Raw genomic sequence first — 20,930 nt, 5'->3', positions numbered from 1 at the left:
ACGGCAAGTGTATAACTTTTTGTGGTAACTGATGTTCTTCGTGTTTCACTGTTGCAGTCATTACATTTGGGTAATCTGCTGGCAGGTTGCCCTCAGTTGGCCTGAATATGAAAGTCTTGGGTCCTGCTTCGGTTGCTGTCTCCTCTTCCATGACGTCAGGTTGTCAGGGGTATAAAACATACAGCCAATGCCATTTTCTTTAGTCTTTCGTGCCACGCGGTGCCTGAAGCAGAAGCAGTTTGCAAGTGCCGGTTGGTCGACTCCTGAAGTTTTCACATTCGAGTTTTAGAACCAAAGTCCACATTCGAGTTTTAGAACCAAAGTCCTCAATTAAAGCTAAGTACCCCATTGGGGAAACTTTTTCTTGCTCCTTACCGATGTCAGTAAAAGTTAATAATTGCATTACTTGTGGGAAGCAAATACCTCATAAGGATTTTCATTTGTACTGTTTTCCTTGCCTAGGCCTAGATCATAACGTGCCTTGCTGTCAGTTTTGTGGCAGATTTAACCAACACACTATTAAGCTTCTGTATATCTTTGCTCCAAAATATTTTGGAAACAGATTTAATTACCCTGAAATGTCAGAGAAACAGATTTAATTACCCTGAAATGTTGTCGTATAGCAATCAGACTACCGGAGTTCACAAAAAACGCAAAGAAAAGGACAGAGGCAGACCGTCTAGGTCCAAAACCAATGACTAAGCTTCTCCTAAGCCAGTCGCCAGTACTCAGGTGCTTTCGCAGCCCCTGATACCTGCTACTGTTGAGTCGCACGCCTCTACAGAGACCCATGTGGAGTCCGGCATGCCGCGAGATTCTCAAAGTATTGTACCCGCGGATGTCTCTCCCTCAGATGGGTCCGGAGCCGCTGAGCAGGCACCGGCTTCTGAGGGTGTTTTCAGGCCTCAGCATTTCTATATAAAACCGACGCCAGCTTCAAAGACGAAAGCAACTCCTATGGCTAAAAAACCGACGCATGAGCCATGTACTCAGGCCTCTATGCCCAAAAAGCAGATTATCAAAATGGCTGAAGACTTAATTACTTTGATTAGGGGTTCCCAACCCCCCCCCCCAACCGATAAGAGGCCTAGGCAAGACACTGATTATGAATCTTCAGATCAGGTTTCTATTTCTTCTGATTCTTCTTCTGGTCAAGAATTTTCTATACCATCCTTTTGAGGATTCAGATGCAGTGGAATCCATCCCATCTGCATTTCCTCCTGAAGATTATTCTTTTGGAGAAACCTTGCATACTTTGAGGGAACATTTTCATTGGGAGAGTCAGGATTTCTCAGAATCAAAAAAGAGGCTTAGGGGTTTCCTCCTTCTTCCTCAGCATAGGCTTTTGGCCAAACCTCCTGTATTAGACATTGTTGATGTGTTTTCATAATCAAGCATGGCTCCAGATTCCCTACCTCTGGCTCCTAGCAAGCCAGACAGATATTACAGGGTTCCTGACTCCCACAAATTTTTATTCAGAAATCCTGCTGCTGACCCTGAAACTATCTCACAGGGTCCCAAAGGTGTAAAGGCCTCAACAGCTAAAAATCCTACCCCCTCTGATAGAGATTCCAGGGTGCTGGATAGATGGGGAAAGAAGGTTTATACGTCTGCATCCTTGGCAATTAGGGCCTTAAACTGCCAGTTTCATATGCTTAAATATCAACCGCATGTTATGGGATTATTGAAACAGAAAATGATGTTGATTTCCGAATGTGTGGAAAATAAAGAATTACAGGAATTATTGCATGCAGCAGAACAGGCTGGAAAGCATACTTTGCAATGTGGTTTTGATTCCTTGGAGGCCTCCTGCAGAAACTGGATCTGTGATTAGAAGGCATGCCTGGCTCAACTAGCAAAATCTGCCTGATTATGTTAAAGCTAAATTGTTGGATGCACCTTTACAGCATGATACTCTGTTTAATAAGGCAGAAGAGGTTTTAAAGAAAATGGACGACAAAGCTAAGTCTATGCAAACTGTAAAAGACTTCTTACAAGTGCAGCCACCAAGATTCAGTAGACACTGGCCTACAAAAAATTGGTCCTTTCCTGTGTCCGACAGAGCCTCACAGGGCAAATCCAGGCGCTCAAAAGGCTCTAGATACCAATCACAGGGTTCTTGCAGGTCAAAGCGATGGGGTTCCTCTACCTCCAAATCTGGAGGAAACAAAGCACAACCCTACAGTGAACAGTCTCAATGACTTCCCTTTGCCATCACCAAGCACTTATCTTTTGGCAGCCCCCTTAGGGGGAAAATTAGCACTTCATGCTCAAAATTGGCAGTTAATAACCCAGGACAAGTGGGTATTAAACATAGTATCCCAGGGATACAGATTTCATTTCCATACCCTGCCAATTCCAAACGGTTGGCCAGATCTGCCACAAAATCACTGGGCAGAGGCACAGAAACAAGGTGCGTCCCTCATGGATAATGGGGGCTATTCAACCAGTACCAGAACGGGAAAAAGGGAAAGGGTTTTACTCAAGACTGTTCCTGGTACCCAGAAAAGACAATGCCTGTTGCCCAATACTGGATTTATCGATTTTTGAACACATTCTTGGACATCCCAAAATTCAAAATGCTGACTTTGCAACAGCTTCTGCCCATGCTGGGCAAGAATGCTTGGCTAGTGACTCTAAACTTTAAAAGAGGCTTACCTGCATATACCATTAAGGGAATCGTGCAGAAGATACCTCCGCTTCAAGGCTGGTTTTATGCATTACCAATTCTCTGCACTGCCCTTTGGCTTATCTACTGTCTTTACAAAGTGCCTGGCACCAGTAATTGCATTTTGCAGACAAAGAAGCATACAAATCTATACTTAGTTGGACGACTGTCTCATTCAAGCAGAAAACAAGGACATACTTCTTCAGCATCTGGCATTTGTAAAAAGGCTTCTAACATGCCTAGGGTACACAATAAACGAAAAGAAATCACAACTGGTACCCTCTCAAAAGATTACATTCCTGGGTGCAAGCTTGAATATAGCAGCCCAGATGGCTTACCTTACGCCAGGCAACTGACTAGTTACTTCAAACAGATGGCAACAAAAACCCAGTTATCTGCAAGACAAAGTCTGCAGGCTTTGGGGTTCATGGCATCCTGCATTCTACTAATTCCATATGCAAGACTGCATATGAGGAAACTACAGTGGTATCTAAAAGTTTATGGAGTCAACATTGTCACAGTCTGGAAACAATGATTCCTCTCATTCCCTGCCTGCAACAGGAGTTTCTTTGGTGGGCAGAGACATGTCACCAGAACATGGGACGGTCTTTCACTGTACCCCCTGCCACCCAAACCCTAACTACAGACGCATCCGACTATGCTTGGGCGGGCCCACATGGCGGGGAAATGCATTCAAGGCATATAGAGCCCAAAACAAATGCATCTGCATATCAACCAGAAAGAGATGTTAGCTGTTCAGAATGCCCTGACGGCCTTCAAGGACTTGCTTCATCCAGGACAACTACTGATAGACGGACAACACCACGGTTATGTGGTACATAAACAAGCAGAGGGGTACACATTCCTGCCCCCTTTGCAGACTAGCATTGGCATTGTGGGGCACAGCCTTGACTTACCAAGTACATCTTCAAGCTCAGTTCCTGCCAGGAAAACAAAATACTCTGGCGGACGACCTAAGCAGAAATCTTATGGAACCTCACGAATGGAAACTGGATCCACAAGTCTTCAGCATGATAACAGAGAAATGGGGGAGTCCGGACATAGATCTATTTGCTTCTCACCAGAATTATCAACTGGACAAATTCTGCATAAGGACTTATCACAGACAAGCATGGAAAGTGGATGCCCTATCCTTCAGTTGGAAAAACCTGTCCGTCTACGCTGTTCCTCCTCTGCCTCTTCTTCCCAAAGTCTTACTAAAGGTCAGACAGGAATAAACAAAAATGATCCTAATTGCCCCGGACTGGCCTCGCCAGCACTGGTACCCAATTCTAAGGAATGTCTCAACTCCCTCCTTGGTACTTGCCTCAAATACCTCATCTACTGTCTCAGCAGAGCAATGAAATTGTACACAATTGGCTCCAAACTCTGAACCTGGCAGCATGGCTGATCATGTAATTATTCAAACACCACCTCTCAGTAAATCTGTGGTGGATGTCATTTTGGAAGCCAGAAGGCCTAGTACTAGAAAATGTTATGCTGATAAATGGAAGAGATTCTGTGCTTGGGACCAAGCACAAGGAACGGACACAGCAAAGCCAAATATTCCTCATTTTACAATACTTTACTGAGATGCTTGACCAGGGCCCATCTTTTTCATCAATAAAAATCCATGCCTCTGCCATGTCGGCTCATTACAAAACAGAGCCTCCCATCTTTTCTCATCCTCTGCTAAAACAGTATCTTAGAGGGGCCAAAAATGTAAGGCCTCCCAGAAGATTACCAGCTCATGCATGGGACCTCAATTTTGTGTTGGAAAAGCTCACGCTGCCTCCATTTGAACCAGCAGCTACTGCGGTTATAAAGTTTTTATCTTGGAAAACAGCTTTCCTTCCTGCAATCACTTCAGCAAGAAGGGTTTCAGAACTACAGGCCTTCATGGCTGTGGAGCCTTTTTTTTACATTTTACCTGGACAAGGTGTCCCTCGGGACCAATCTTTCCTTTATGCCTAAGGTGGTATCCAGTGTGGTTCTTAACCAAATTATTCACCTGCCAACCTTTTACCCAAATCCGCAGAACAAGGGGTGAGCGGATTCTGCATTCCTTGGACGTACACAGACAACTAAGATTTTACTTAAACAGGACCAAATCTCTACGAAAGTCTGAGCAGCTACTGGTGGCATTTGTTGCAGGGTCAGAGGGGAAGGCTATTTCAAAGCAGACTATTTCAAAGTGGATAAGCCACTGCATTAATTTCTGCTGTTTTCATCATGGTAAACAAGGGAATCGGGTCACATTCCACCAGGGTTGCATCTACCTCGTCAGCTTTTCTCAGAGGGGTGCCAAACTAAGACATTCTAGAAGCTGCTACTTGGAGCTCTGTTCATACTTTTACAAAGCATTATCATTTGCCTCTCTTCTCTAAGTCCAGGGCAGGCTTTACCACTGCACTTCTGCAGGGCCTTATAGCCGCTTTAATGCTATTTAGTTCCAGCCTCCCATCCATAGCTTTGGGATTCTACCCAAATGTAATGACTGCAACAGTGAAACACTAAGAACATAGTACAGTTGTGTACACTTACCATAAATGTAGATGTTCGAGTGTATTCACTGTTGCAGTCTGGGTTACCCACCCGCCATCCCCCATTTTTCTAGAACTTATCTTTCCTTCACTGTATTCTACAGCCTTTGTGATGTATTTGCTTTTAGATGAAGGTAAAGTTTGTTACAATTGCATTTTTGAGGAGTGCACCAGGCTGCAAATAAATCTCACCAAATCTTCCACAGACTGTCCTTTATTAAGACAAACAGGTAAAAAAAGAGACAGGTAAGCGCTTTCGCGTTGGTGTAACGCTTCTTCAGACCTTTAAAGATGTATGAATAATGCATCCCTTTATATACCATAGTACATTGCACCTTAATTGATTAAAGACCACAAGGTGTAATTGATGTAATTAGTGATGCTTACAAATTCAAACAAGTCTGAGTATAAATGTCTTACTAAATTCTACAAAGCTTATGAAAGCACATACAATAGACTTGTGAAAACACACATAAATAAACTCATAAGTTAAAAACACATATGTTAAAACATATATTAAAACATATATTAAAACATATAAATTAAATACATAATATAAATGTATAAAATTCAGTGGTTCAAGGGTCTACTGGCTAGAAAGGGTTTGAGGATATCTTATCATTAAGCCCATAAAAATGGGCTTGTAGCCTAAGAATCCATTTGTTCTCTATCCCTTCTGTGTGGCTTTTAATGTTACCTAGCCTATTAGTTCTTGTTAAAGTCTCAAGGACCATGAATTTAAAACAATGTGAAGATCCTTTATCTAAAACATGTCGTGCTAGGGCATTTGTTGTATTCTGTTTATCAATTGCATAGATGTGTTCTCTTATTCGCTCACGTAATGTCCTATTGGTTTTACCAACATACAAAAGTGTACATTGTTGGCATTGAGCGAGGTATATAACATCTCTAGTTTTACAACATGCATATCCCTTGAACAAATATTCACGTCCTGTGTGTGGATGTATGAATTTATCAGTTGCAACTATATATTTGCATTGCTTACAAGTTAAACATGCAAAGGTTCCTGTCTTATGTGGAAAAATATTGACCTTGTTAAGGTTTTCATAACATAGTCTCCTATCTAGGGACTTCATGTTTCTATAAGATATAGTTGGTCTAGTATCAACTAAGTCTTTTATTTTCTCATCCATCAAGAGTAATTTCCAATTGTCTCCTATAACCTGCCTTACTTGATTATTGATATTAGTATAAGGAATAATCAGTCTGTTTACTGCTGGGGGATTGGTTTTGATGTTCAACCCATCATTATCATCTACTCTCCTTAAAAACGAGAATTAAAACGAGAAAAAAGAATTAGTTCTTGAGAACAATGTTCTGCTATATGACAATAAGTATTTTTTGCAAACCAAGGGGGTAGCCATGGGGACCCCTTGTGCCAACACCTATGCCAATTTGGTGTTGGCACAATGGGAAGACACTTATGTATTTAATCATGCTTTATACTGTCAACACTTAAAACATTACAGTAGATTTGTTGACGATGTGTGTATTGTATGGGGGGGATCAGTTACATTACTAACAGACTTTGTTAGATACTTGAATGCCACTACTGATTTTTTGAATTTTGAATGCAGTTACTCTGTTTTGGAGATTGTATTTTTGGATGTTAAGCTAACTAAAGGAACCAATGGTATAGACACAGAGTTATTTAGGAAGACATGTTGGAAAAACAACTTACTGCACCGCAGCAGCATGCATCCCAAACATATACACAAAAACATTCCCAAGAACCAAATGTTACGGGCCTCTAGATTGACTACTCAAGAGTCTACTTTTAATAAACAGAAGACTATACTTAAAAAGAATTTTTTAGAAAGGGGCTATAAAGAGACAGAAGTACATGAAGCACTAATTCATGGGGATATTCACAGAGTAGGTAAGGGCACTCCGTTTTTAAGGAGAGTAGATGATAATGATGGGTTGAACAGCAAAACCAATCCCCCAGCAGTAAACAGACTGATTATTCCTTATACTAATATCAATAATCAAGTAAGGCAGGTTATAGGAGACAATTGGAAATTACTCTTGATGGATGAGAAAATAAAAGACTTAGTTGATACTAGACCAACTATATCTTATAGAAACATGAAGTCCCTAGATAGGAGACTATGTTATGAAAACCTTAACAAGGTCAATATTTTTCCACATAAGACAGGAACCTTTGCATGTTTAACTTGTAAGCAATGCAAATATATAGTTGCAACTGATAAATTCATACATCCACACACAGGACGTGAATATTTGTTCAAGGGATATGCATGTTGTAAAACTAGAGATGTTATATACCTCGCTCAATGCCAACAATGTACACTTTTTTATGTTGGTAAAACCAATAGGACATTACGTGAGCGAATAAGAGAACACATCTATGCAATTGATAAACAGAATACAACAAATGCCCTAGCACGACATGTTTTAGATAAAGGATCTTCACATTGTTTTAAATTCATGGTCCTTGAGACTTTAACAAGAACTAATAGGCTAGGTAACATTAAAAGCCACACAGAAGGGATAGAGAACAAATGGATTCTTAGGCTACAAGCCCATTTTATGGGCTTAATGATAAGATATCCTCAAACCCTTTCTAGCCAGTAGACCCTTGAACCACTGAATTTTATACATTTATATTATGTATTTAATATATATGTTTTAATATATGTTTTAATATATGTTTTAACATATGTGTTTTAACTTATGAGTTTATTTATGTGTGTTTTCACAAGTCTATTGTATGTGCTTTCATAAGCTTTGTAGAATTTAGTAAGACATTTATACTCAGACTTGTTTGAATTTGTAAGCATCACTAATTACATCAATTACACCTTGTGGTCTTTAATCAATTAAGGTGCAATGTACTATGGTATATAAAGGGATGCATTATTCATACATCTTTAAAGGTCTGAAGAAGCGTTACACCAACGCGAAAGCGCTTACCTGTCTCTTTTTTTACCTGTTTGTCTTAATAAAGGACAGTCTGTGGAAGATTTGGTGAGATTTATTTGCAGCCTGGTGCACTCCTCACTTTTGGACTACATTTTGATATTTTTTCGTTTTGAGGGTGCTTTGCTTGTCAGGTAACCTTGTTTTTACCTACAATTGCATTTTTATTTATTTATTTTTTTGCTCCCCATTTGGGGTGCACCTGACATCTGGGGCAAGAAAAACTAAAGAAAATGACATCGGCTGCATGTTTTATACCCCTGACGACCTGACGTCATGGAAGAGGAGACAGCAACTGACGCAGGACCCAAGACTTTGATATTCAGGCCGATTGAGGGCCAGCAGATTACATAATGTAATAACTGCAACAGTGAATACACTCTTTAACATCTACATTTATGGTAAGTATACACAACTGTACTTTCTCACAACTAACTGTATTTTACTTGCTGCATAAACTGAAGATGGCATCTGCCAATTCCGACTTTTAGGAAGTGCTCATGTTATGATGTTGATGCTACACTTCAAGAGAAATACTCATACACAGTGGGTACTCATTGCTAAAAAAAATTAGGATGCATCACAGCCAGTGGTGAGTAAAAGGCCACATGTTAGGAATGCTTTTAGTTCTTTTAAGTTCTGCCATCAACCAGTTTTATTTACACATTTATATTTTTACAGGGGAAAGTTGTAAGGGAGTTGTAACTGGACTAGTTTAGATTTTTAAACTTGGAAACAGACTGTTTTAAGAAGTGGTGAAGCGTGATTTCACTTGGGTTTGTTTTGCTGTATTTTTGTGTGGATTATGCTTTGCCCTTGGTGAAGGCTTTTAAGTTTACTTAATACACAGAGGCAAGGTTTTGTAAAATAAAATATTAAACAAAGGATATATGGTACAAATCGAAAGCGTGAATTTGGTGAATAAAACTGTAATGCTGACCCTTAAGTGAAACGTATTCAGGCTGTGGTGACCAGACTTCATTTTACAATTCAAATTTTACAATTCAAATTTCTGCTTTTTGTGTCTTAGTTTCTTTCCCATTAATATTCATGTGTGGTTTGGGGCTTTTTAATTGTTTACTGCAGTTATGTTTAGGAAAAAATTTGTACCAGTTTCTTTTTGCTGTTCTTGTTTTATTTGGGTAGTATGCATTTCTGATTACTGCTTTCTCTTCCTGCAGATAATTGGTTTGCTAGCCTCAGAAACCTTTTATCAGAATGTCCCTCCATCAGTTCTTGTTAGAACCAATCACTTGCCATGCCTGGAACAGAGATCGCACTCGTAAGTACTGTTATTTGTAAGATACTAGTAGATAGCATCAGTTATGCTCTTCAGAGTAAATTTCCCTTTCTTAATCTGTCCAGGTTGACATTAAATTTTACATTGCACGAAGTGACCTAGAGAATATATATATGTATATATATATATATATATATATATATATATATATATATATATATATATATATATTATATGTGTGTGGATCAGCGATTCCCAGTCATAAGAGCAGAGGCTGAAAGGGGGAGTGTTTTATTGTTTTATTCAGTGGACTCTAGTCAAACTGAAGGTTCTAATTCTGAGAGAAGTGTTTCTTCAAATTCCCTCTAGAAGGATTGCCGTTCTCTAAAACTATAGACAAAATGAAAGATCAGTTTCAGTGGAAACCAAATGAAATCCTTCTCTGCCAGCAGAAGTAGTACTATTTGTTGCCATGGAATTTTCCTTAGCCTGCAGCTCTCCCTCCTGTTTTGTCAGTTTGTGGTATGTTTTCTCAACAGCTTGTAGCTTGTCTGATGGTCAGCCTTCTCTTTCTATAAGGTTTGATAGTTTATACAGAGTACCTTAAACATAAAGATATGTTTCCTTATCACACAGTTTTATTATTATTTTATCAAAGTAGTCTACTATTAAACAGATTGTGAATGCTAACCCCATTCTGTCTGACAAGGATGGGAAACTTTTTTAATAGATTTTGAGACTGTTTGTTCTTGTATTTCAACTGTTAGAATTTTGAACTGCTAGGCTGTTGTGTTTAATTTTCTTGTGTTGTTAAGAGAGAACAATAAAGAAAAATTTTTAACGATTAACCTTCCTTTTTCAAAGTTTGAGTTTGTTGAATTCCTTAGCTGTCTGCTTGTCAAGTAACCAAATACTCTTTAAAGTGTTCTTAAGGTTCTGCAGATGCTGTATCCAGAACCGCTGCTACTGATTCAGTTAGGAGGTTTGCTTGGTTACTTTCATAAAACTTAATAAAAGATGTTGAAGCTGAAATGTTTAATTCTCTCCTTGACAAATATGTTCTCTTTGGCCCTTCTGCCACTGAAGTCCTTGAATGATTTGATGAAAGAGGGAAATTGAGTCAAGGGTTAGCTTAATCTTTCACCCCCCCCCCCCCATTTTCTTAGTTCATTAAAAACACTTTCTAATATAGGACCCTTTTTTTCAAGAAGCAAAATAAGCAGTTTCAGCAAAGTTCAAACAGAATTTTAGGTAGTAATGGCAGAGACGCTCAAAGAAAAAAGGGGGAACCTTCTGGCACCAAGTAATCAAAATGTCAGAATGACTAGTTGCCTGTTTAAGCCCCCCCCCCCCCCGATCAATCCCTTAATTTATCCCTCAGTCTAGGACTTCATCTTCCCCAAGTATCGGGTTTTCTCAGACAAATGGTTTCTGAGAGTCACCCAGTAGGGGTACAGATGGCAGTGAGAGCCCTTCCACTTTTTCATGGGATTCCTCCTCATCCAGTAAAGCAAACTTCCCAGTTTGCTCCAGTTATGGAGCACATGTCTTGGAGGGTCATGGTAATGTTAGACTTAGTCTTATCTTTTCAGCTTCTGGTGCTGGGATTTGTAAGAACAGAGTTAATGTGATGGGTGGACCAGTTGTCTCACAACCCAGGTCTCCTTGTCCCTTTGCCTCATTCTCAGTCTGTTGCAATAGATGTTTTAGACTTTGCTTGAGGGGCTGTATCAAAAGGAGTGAAAGTGCAAGGTCTGTGGAACTAGTAGTACAGACATAACCACATAAATGTCAGAGTTGTTGGCTGTGATCAATGCTGTAAAAGGCTAATAATGACTTTTCCCTCACCTTGGATCAGACCCAGCGTCTGTATCCACTGCTTTACCTGCTGACAGTAGGTTGATCCTAGTGACAAAGAAGGCAAGGTGTTTGATTGCATACATAACGGACTGTTTTATTCTGCTTTAGCTTTTTAGAACTCCAGTTATTAGGCATAACTGTAGTAATTTATGCTTTGTTATATGGACATTCCGAGGGAATTTGCTACCTCCTTTCCAACAGAGGGCTCTTTTCTGAATCGAACTGTTTCTACCTTGTCCCAGATAGCTAAATATGCTTTGAAGAGTGTGAGAGTGTGTGTCTAGAGCCACTGTTTACTGCTTCAGTGTTGGAGTTCTGCCCGAGTACATAACCAAAAAATTTGCTGATGAGGTAAAATATGAAATTTTAGATTCTGCTTTAGACATGGAGGTATTGTTGGTTATTCTGCTACCCATGTTCTCAGTTTGATGAAAGAGGGAAATTGATTCAAGGAGTTTTCATGTCCACTGTGTCCCCCAATGCAAACATTTTAGGTCTCCTTTCACTATAAAGCCAAAGAAGCAAAACCAGTCGTATTCTGGCAAACAAGGAGCTAAACGGATATGCCGGGGGGGGGGGGGGGACATAAATGTAAGAGACAGGAGTCCTTTCAGGAAAAAAGGGACAGACCAACAGTACTAAATGACTGCCAGCATTATTTCCCCTCTTGCCATTATCTTCACATACGTTTTCCAGCAGCTGATCCTCAACATCCCTCAATGGCAAAAGATCATCTCAACCTTTTGCACATTAAAAAGGGTGCTGAAGGGTCAGAGATGGCACTGGATATAAAAGGCTTCTTTGTATGGGGAATTTCTACCCTGTCAACCAAAGAGAATATTTTCTTCAGTTTCATCAGCCAGTAAATGCGAAGGAGTCTTAGAACCAGTGCCTGTAAGTTAAGTTAAAGGGGGAATGGTTTCTATTCCAGAATGTTTCTGGTACCAAAGAAAGAAGTTTCTTAGTGATCAGTACTAGATCATTTCTAAACATGTACATGAATGCACGGAAATTGAAAATGTTGCCCTTAAAGAACCTGTTACTTGTCGTTACTCCCATCTGTTAAATTTTAATAGTGGACTGAAAGGTTGCTTATTACATTCCTATAGCCATGGGCTTCATATAATGTTTAAGGGTATCTGTTTGTATTTCACATCAGTTCTCTGTATTACCCGTTGGATTATTTACAGCTGCAGGGGTGTTCACAGAATGTCTAACCTCAGTCATTAGCCCATTACAGACTGACATTCATGTATTTCCTTATTTAGACAACTTGCTTGTCATTGCAAAGACTTCATCCAGATATCAAGCGTTATTAACCTGTGTCTCTTCTGATCAATCTGTGTTTCCAGATAAATGTTGCAGAATCCACCATGACCCTATCTCATAGGATTGTGTTTCTTGGCTGCCTTCTAGCTACCTATTTTCAAAAGGCCTGACTGACAAAAGAAAAGGTGGAATTTTTATCTGGAATCTTTCTTGAACTTTTGTAATTAGTCTGACTTTTGCAGGAGAATGTCTCAGGATCCTAGAGTTCATGGCTTCTAAAATTCTCATGGTTCCTGTAGCCAGGTTACACATGAGAAGGATGCAGTGATTTCTAAATGCACATGGACCCAGCATTTACATCCTGTGGATCATTCCAGTTTTGGGCTTTCCAAAAATGGAACTACATCGGTGGAGACATAAAATTTAGCTGAACCCAGGTTTCTGTTCTCTGGTTTGGGGAGAGAAACTCGCTACAAACTCTTCAGATGTTGCTTGAGAAGCAGTTTCCATGGGAGTAAAGGTGTAAAGTCTCTGGAGTCAGTCACAGACCAAAGCATATCAGTAGAAAGGAGGTGTTGGTTGTGATCAATGCCTTGAAATGTCATCATCACCTCTGGTTACTAGGACCTCTACAAGTGATTACTGACAAAGCCACAGTGATGTGGTATGTAAACGAGCAGGGCAGCACAAGGCTATACCCCATTGTGAAGTCTGGCTATAAATGCTTAGAAGATAGCTTTACAGCCTTCCTTTACTATCCAAGCATCTTGCATTCTCTCCGAACAAAGCATAGTGATAGACCAGCTGAACAGGACCAGGACTAATCTTCACAAATGGACATTGAATGACGTGATCTTCCAGAAAGTTATCCAGTTGTGGAGAGCACCTTACATAAATGTTTGTCTGCTTTCAAAACATAACTAAACAAATTCTTCACCAGGATTCCTTGCAAGCAAACCTAGAAAAAGATGCATTTTTATTTCCATGGATGGCAATGCCCCTTTTTGTTCCTTTCCACTGATATCTAGGGTAATTCTGAAGATTCAGAAAGAGTCCGGCAACATTAATTGCCCTTGGCCAATTCCATAAGAAGGGGGCAACTGCCTTAAGCCTCTTCATACTGGATATTCTCGCATAAGATGTGGGCGTTTGCTAGATAAGTATCTCCATTACAATTTGCTGCCTGGATGATTCAGTTCAAATAGCTTTCAGGCACTTATTTCATGAATATGTGCAGTAAGTACTAAAGGAAGCAAGAAAAACTAAAACTAGAAAATCCTGTTAAGTGGAATCTGTTTTGTAGTGGGTGCCTAGGCAATAACCAAATGATTGTCAGGGATTTTGTACCACTAGTGCTCAAATATTTGAGTTGCTTTCCCCTGGCCTCTCTATTCCTTTTATAAAGTTTTATCTTTCAGCCATTTCAGCTTGTCTCAGTCCTTTCTTTTCTTCTCGGTTTGTGATCTAACAGTTGCTGAAGTGAACTTTACACCGGAACCCACCTGTAAACATTCTTCTCCTTCTTGGGATCTCTTCTTTGCTGGAGAAATGCCTGTTAACTTTTGAACTGCTCATCAAGTTGATTTTGGGCCCTTTACTTGGGAAGCTATACTTTTCATTGTTGTGACATCTTCAGGAAAAGTATGAGTTTCAAGCTCTCATGATGGGTGAGCCTTACTTCATATTCCACTGACAGTGTTATATTGAGAACAAATCCCTCTGAAACCACATTTAGCACAACAGAGTTTACCTTGGGTTAAAGCCATCAATTTCCCAGTTTTCTACCCAGATTCTTAAAAAAAAGTAGAGAGCCTGCAATATGTGCACATGTTGTTTGGTTAGAGGAACTCTTGTTTGTGGCAGAACTCGCAAGCAGCTTTCAGTCAGCCCTTTTGAAAGAAGAGAGGACTTGTTCCACAGATGGAGTAGGAGAAATTCTCTGAAGAAAATTTTGCTTACACTTCACAAAAGGCAGTCTGCTGGTGGATATAACTCTTTTATGTTGAGGTGATTGTCTCTTTAGGCTACACTTTTGGAGAGAGTCTTATTTGGAGGTACCTTCATTCCCATGAGAGCGCACTTCAGATGGGAATTGGAGGTGTTTTTTGAGAAAAAGAGATGTAGGCAAGGTAATTCAAGGCTATGAGTGTGGCTGTCAGTCTAAGGCAGTTGTTCCTAATAGGAGAGTTAAACTCCATTACTTGAAGATGTATACAATTGTGTGCGTTTGTGTTAAATTAGTAGGTTCTGTTTTTTTTTTTTTTTAATGAAAACCCTCACTCTTGTTTCTTGTCACACCCGTTTGAACCTATTGCAATTATATAAAAGATCAACCTGCTAAACATTAGTGTGTGCATGTAACACAAAAATTAAAACTGGGCATTTAAAAAAAAAGCCGTTGTATATAACTGGTGGGAATAATAACTTATTAGCATAATGACACTTTTCATATTATCTTTAAATTATAAATGGTCTCACGGATCTATACAAAAAAAGGTAGTGAACCATATTAAATAAAATTAAGAATGCAAATAGCTATGCAACAGGAGACACATTTGGAAAGAAGTGAGCATGTGAATTTGATAAAGGATTTCAGGATTGTTACTCAGCAGAATATCTGGGACAAAGACAAAGTGGAGTACTTGTATTAATTGTGAGAAGAGCTCCAGCAGTGGTAGTACTACAAATCTACAATTATCTTTTATTTTTTTCCCCCCTAAGGGGCTACTGGCAAGAGAAGATGATTACATTGGCACATTTTTTATATTCTAACTAAACTGTTACAGTCATGCGCAAGAAAATTTTGGGGGAAATAATCCGCTTTCACCAGGGAATATTACTTGTATGTGGGGACTTAAATTTTATTTGCAACAAGAAGGATGCATCTGGGGGCCTAGAGGAGACCATTTAAGAAAAGAGGATAGATTTTTTGAAGAAATGTATGTAAATATTTGGTACAGAAGATGCGAGTTCAATAGTAGCAGTTCAGAAGAGAATTTACGTATTCCCCAAGGTATAGAAACTGGGTTAGGCTGGACAGAAGTTAGATTTCATTGGAACATGTGCATTAAATTGAAAGTTTTCATTCAAAGAAACTTTGTCATTTAGGTCCATGCAAGTGCAGTCTAAAACTTAAAAATGTCCGCTCACAAGAGAAAAGCATTGCAAATAGAGGACACAGTGGTATCAGAGAATAACATAAGAAAATAAGTGTGACATGCAAGAGGTAGTTAACATTACATAAACACAGTCAATACCCATTATCCACTGTTTAAATAAATACCCATCACCAAACCCCTTCACTGTTAAGAAAGAGAATAGAGACTAGTGAATAGCAGCTGTTTAGTTACTGTATTTCACTGGTTAACCTTAGATGTGACTCAGTATAGCCATCATGTTGCTTAATAGTAATATTGGTGGAAATTGGGTATGCATCCAATATGTATTTCAGATCATGTGCCAATAATAACTTAAACAGTGTAATGAAATAAAAATGAGACACTGGTGTTTTCCCCACCTGTACGTTGGAGAGGAATTTAAGGCATGGGTAGTAGAAATGATTCAGGTGGTGTTAAGGAAGATGTAAATTTCATTAAGTCAAGTTTAAAAATAGGGTGGAAATAAAAAGAAAAACATGATTAAGAAGTAACGAGAATTATTTAGCGGGACTGACAAAGTTTAAAGTATTGCAGAATAGGGGGGATGTCGCATAAGAAGAAAAGGCACAATTGTAGAGTGCTAAGGAGAAAAATAAGGGACAACCTCAGTTAATATGAATGCGTTTAGTAAGATTGCTGTTAAGCAACTGTTTTTGATAATTCCATAGTGGAAAAGCTTTTAGCTGAACTGCTTAGGCAACAGAAAGTAGAAAGAGTTGTTATCAAGCTTAGGGAGCCTTTAACAAGAAAAATAACCAGAGATCATGTAGAGGCATTAGAAATATTTCAGAAATTTTATGAAAATATGTATAAGCAGTGAAATCTGGAAATCAAGAAAAAAGTACAAATGGAAATGTTTAGGGAAGAATTAAATATGCCAAGGTTAGAGGTAGATGAGGATCAATTACCAACAGTTAGGATGGGAGGGGAGAAGAAAAATGCTCATGTATAACCAATCTACAGGAAAGCTTCCGGGAATGTATGGTATTCCTGTTGAAGTTTGGAAGTTAGTTGGGAAGAAAATGATAACGTTCTGGGAGATTTTGCTTAAACAGTATTTTTAAAAGGAGGATGAGGAGCACAAACATCCTGGAAGAAAGCAGCGTTGGCTGTAATACCTAAAGATGGTAAAGACCCTAAGCCCATTTTGATTGTAAACTATGGTTATAAACTTTTTTGTCTATAATAGCTAAAAGAATGGCAAAGGTGATGCCAAAATCCATAGATATGGATCCTCTATTATTTTTGTGGAGGAGAGGCAAACATTTGACACCACTAATGGAGCAATGATTGTCCACAGGGAAGCAGAATTAAGAAAATACCATTGTTGGATTTTGATGCAGAGAAAACATTCAGCAGTGTAAGCTGGGATTTTGAGTAGGGCAGTACAATTATTTGTGTTCCCTGATTAAAATGTGATATTTAAATAGGAAGATATATGAGGGATTGGAGGTGAAAATTAATGTTGGGGGGGGGGTCTTCCCTGTTAAGTTCTTCTTTGAGCAGAAGAGCCAGGCAGCAGTGTCCTCTCTCCCCTTTATTTGCATTATATTTAGAACCCACTGGTAAAGAAAATAAAGGATTCAGAAACTGAAGGGTATAATTGGTTTGGTAATAAAGAAAAGTTGGCATTATTTGGATATGATGTTATTTTAGACTTGATAAAAACAGAATGACAGTTTAGTGTTGTAGAACATTCTGAGACAGTTTCAGAGCTTTATGGGATACGTAATTTAATGAAAATAAAACAGACAACAGCTGTAAACTAGATACTCACAGATGAATTGTTTCAGCAATACTCGTGGGAACATGATACAATGAAGCATTTAGGAGGAGTTGTTTGTCTTTCGGCTTTTCCCTGTTAGGGGTCGCCACAGCGGAATTCCGGTCCACTAATGATTGGCAGTAGATTTTCATGAACGCCAAGGTGCCAGCTTGAACGTTCAACCTTCAACGAAGGCACGCCCATTTACGCATGTCTTTCGAATGCCCATCCAACCCTCGGGGAGGACATGCAGACTCCACACAGAAGGCACTCCCCGCACTCCAGCTGAGAATTGAACGGGAGAACCTCTTGCTGTGAGGCAACAAAGCTACCGCTGCACCACCACGGATGAATGAAGCATTTAGGAGTACGGTTTAAAAAGGATTGTTATGGCAGCAAAGGATATTTGGGAAGAGACTAGAAAGCTAATACAAAACTAAGAAATTCGAAACTCTGTTTTATGGATAGCAAGATACAAGCAGTGAAAGTGTTAGCCCTTTTAGTTTTATACACGTCTAGCATATTTGTATCAGTTAGAGAAGAAGTTGTGGATAGCAGTTAATAGAGTTGAAGGATCTTATCTTGGAAGAGAAGTGGACAAGTGTCAAATTGGGGTAAGTTGATTCTTCCAGTAGAAGAAGGTGGTTTGGGATTACCTGATTTGAAGGTGTACATTTCAGCTACACAGTTAAGGCACTCGTATATAGCGCAGGCAGAAGGCTATAATTCTGAGTGGAAATCGACTATGATGAAACTGGGGAAAGCTCAAGAAACAAGGAGATGTTGAGATTTTAGATTCAGATCCTTAAGGAAGTTAACCATATAGAGTATTATATTCATAAAGTAGCAGAAAGTAGTCTAAGAACTAAGCCAATACAGGAATGGAGAAAGGAGATTCTGCCAGTAGGTATGACTGCAATTAGGGGTGCAGCGAATACACCAAAGGGGGCTGAATAGACTGGAGCAAACTGGCAAAGGAACAAAGGTATTGGGAGCATATAGAGAGGGAAAGGTAATAAAATGGGAAAATGCCAAAATTTCACTTGGACTGCAGGCTAGAATTTCAGCCCTTGATAGGGAAGGCAGAGTAGGCAAAGAGGAAAAAATAATAGGATCCTAAGCAAAAGACCAGCACTGTTAAAGTTTTTAGTAGAATCTAGAAGAGAAGCTAGTGTTAAAAAGGGATAATTAGTAAGGCTTATAAAATATCCATCTCCTGTTATTAACTCCAGGCTATCGCTGTTCTTTATTAACATGCCATTTTATCTTGTTTTAACCTTCTATGTAACTGGTAATTTTTCATTTTTACAGTCTTGAATCTATGCAGTTTTTTAATGTGTACAGTCTTGAATTTATGTAATTTTTTGCTTATTTTGGAGCTTTTTCTCCTCTGGTCCCAACTGAAAATGAGCCTTTGGTTCAGTTGGACTAACCCATTTAACAAATGATGGACAAAGTATTTCATAACTATCGGAATCAGTCCGAAGAGGTTAGAAAGGACTGGGAAGAGAAACTGGATAAACAAATCACAAAGAAACAATAGGAGGATATATGTTTGGCTTCCAAATATGCAACAAAGTCGAGCAAAGATCCTAAATCTTCTAGAAAGTGTTTGCGTATGTATTTCTCTCCCCCATGCAGACTCTGTAAATTTTTTCATTGGTTTTCATTTCAAATGCTTGAGATGTGATGAGTAAGAGAGAGGCAGTTGGTAGAATGTTGGTTTTGTAGTGTAGTGAGTTGGTAGACTTTAAAAATTCCCCTAGACTACTCTGTTAGGTACACAAATGAGCTTACCCATTTTTCTAAGGAAATGAATTTTTGAGCTGTTACTGAATTGGAATTCCCTAGTTTGAATTTAATTCTGGTGGCTATCAAAAACAATTACTAGAAAATGGAAATCAAAGTCTAAGCCAGCTGTTCTAAAAGTAGTGAATATAGTAACGGAGATAAAACAACTGTTAAGTAGAATCTTTAAAAAATGGTAGGAGGAAGTTACATGGAAAAAAATTGGAATTGTGGGAACAGTACAAGTGGGATGTTTTGGAGGAGGAATGAGGTTTAAGGGAAGGCATGAATTGAATGAGCTATGTAATGTTTATCGGTGATTGTGTAGATTATATGTGGTAATGTTTGCAAGTGAAAATGTTTATGGTTTGTCATTTATTGGCATAGGAGATGACATGTATAAAAAGACGTTTCATTTGAAACAAACAAATCAGAAGCTAGATTCACAGTGAAGTGAAATCATTTTTAACCCAATTTTAAAAGAACTGCATGAAAAGCATTAGTGAAGTGACAAATGATATAGAATGTTAAAGTGATAATGCACTGTAAAATGGTTGCTTACCGAAAGAAATACAAATAAATGGGTAAAAAAAAATTCTAGATAGTGCTGCTAAGTGTGGAAGTGTGTAAACCTGCTACAGCTATACCTCCTGTGATTCATGGTTTTGAAGGAATTTTTATGACACTGTCCATGGAGCCAGGTTCCCAATTCTCTCCTAAAAAGCTGACAAGTATCATAGGGGCAAAAAGGCTTTTCACTTACTGTGTAACAACTTGATTATTGATTTAGTAGTAGTGTTTTTGGGTGCTGCCATGGGTTCATTGTTTGTTTCAGGCCCCGGTCCTCTCCCATATAGTAGGGAGAGCAGGGTACTGTATCATTTGGCAAGAAATTGTACACCTCAGATAACCTGGTCTTCATGGTCCTCAACTGTCAGATCCAAATGGCTGAATATTTTTTGTGGAGGTGCTTATGCAAATAAAGGATGTGACAAAAGATAGATCCTTGACTAAACCATGAAGGTACAACTGCCCATACAACTCGATTGTGCTAATGTACAGTAAAATGTAAGCATGATGCTGTTGGTGCATGATCATGGCAGCAGCTTATATATGGGTGGTTGTCAGAGGTGTGCCTCACTAAGAATACAACCTTTATTGGATGTTATCGAAGGCCATCTTCTAAATTCTTCCTTAGATTAGTTGTAGCTTGGCTCCCTCTACATAGAATGCCTTTAAAAAACTTGAAGAGAAAGTGAAAGCCATGAAAACGGTGGTGCAGTTGTTCTTTTCACCCCTCTCTAGGTTCACCTAGTTGTAGGTACAGCAGAAACTGCTCATCCAAGATGTGGTCTTTCTGCATTTGTCAGAAGAGGTGTCAGCAGACAAAATAAAAGGAGCATTTGAAAAGAAATGACAGGGCAAACAAAAAAGCAAATCAAGGTGGAGTTTTGGAATTGGTTCCACAACACACACAGAGTCATGACTTCATCAAGGCAGTCGATCCCATTATCTCACCTCAGCATACCCCAACTCCTCCACTTCTATGATGCCATGTAACCATTTTAAAGACAAACTGAAAACTCGTTATCTCAAAAAATGTTGCTTGACATAGTCTCTTTGGAGTATTGAATCAGATCCTTTCCTGGGAATTGCACCCGTCTCTGTAGACCAG

At 39.0% G+C, this 20,930-nt stretch overlaps 1 protein-coding gene across 3 annotated transcripts in view; it reads left to right on the top strand.

The window, feature by feature from the left end:
• ARPC1A (actin related protein 2/3 complex subunit 1A) overlaps positions 1–20,930 on the top strand; it is a 1,267,577-nt gene that overhangs the window by 43,535 nt on the left and 1,203,112 nt on the right. For all 3 annotated transcript variants that reach the window (XM_044089354.1, XM_044089353.1, XM_044089352.1), the window contains exon 2: positions 9,357–9,457. In XM_044089354.1, coding sequence (XP_043945289.1) covers positions 9,394–9,457 — 64 coding nt within the window. In that variant the 5' untranslated portion in view covers positions 9,357–9,393. The remainder of the gene's footprint in view (positions 1–9,356; positions 9,458–20,930) is intronic.

This window comes from Protopterus annectens, chromosome 12.part0 (assembly GCF_019279795.1).
Source record: "Protopterus annectens isolate FY-2018-M chromosome 12.part0, PAN1.0, whole genome shotgun sequence".
Classification (NCBI taxonomy): Eukaryota; Metazoa; Chordata; order Ceratodontiformes; family Protopteridae; genus Protopterus; species Protopterus annectens.
The sequence above is the reverse complement of the archived record's forward strand: the minus strand, read 5'-3'. Positions and strand labels throughout refer to the sequence as shown.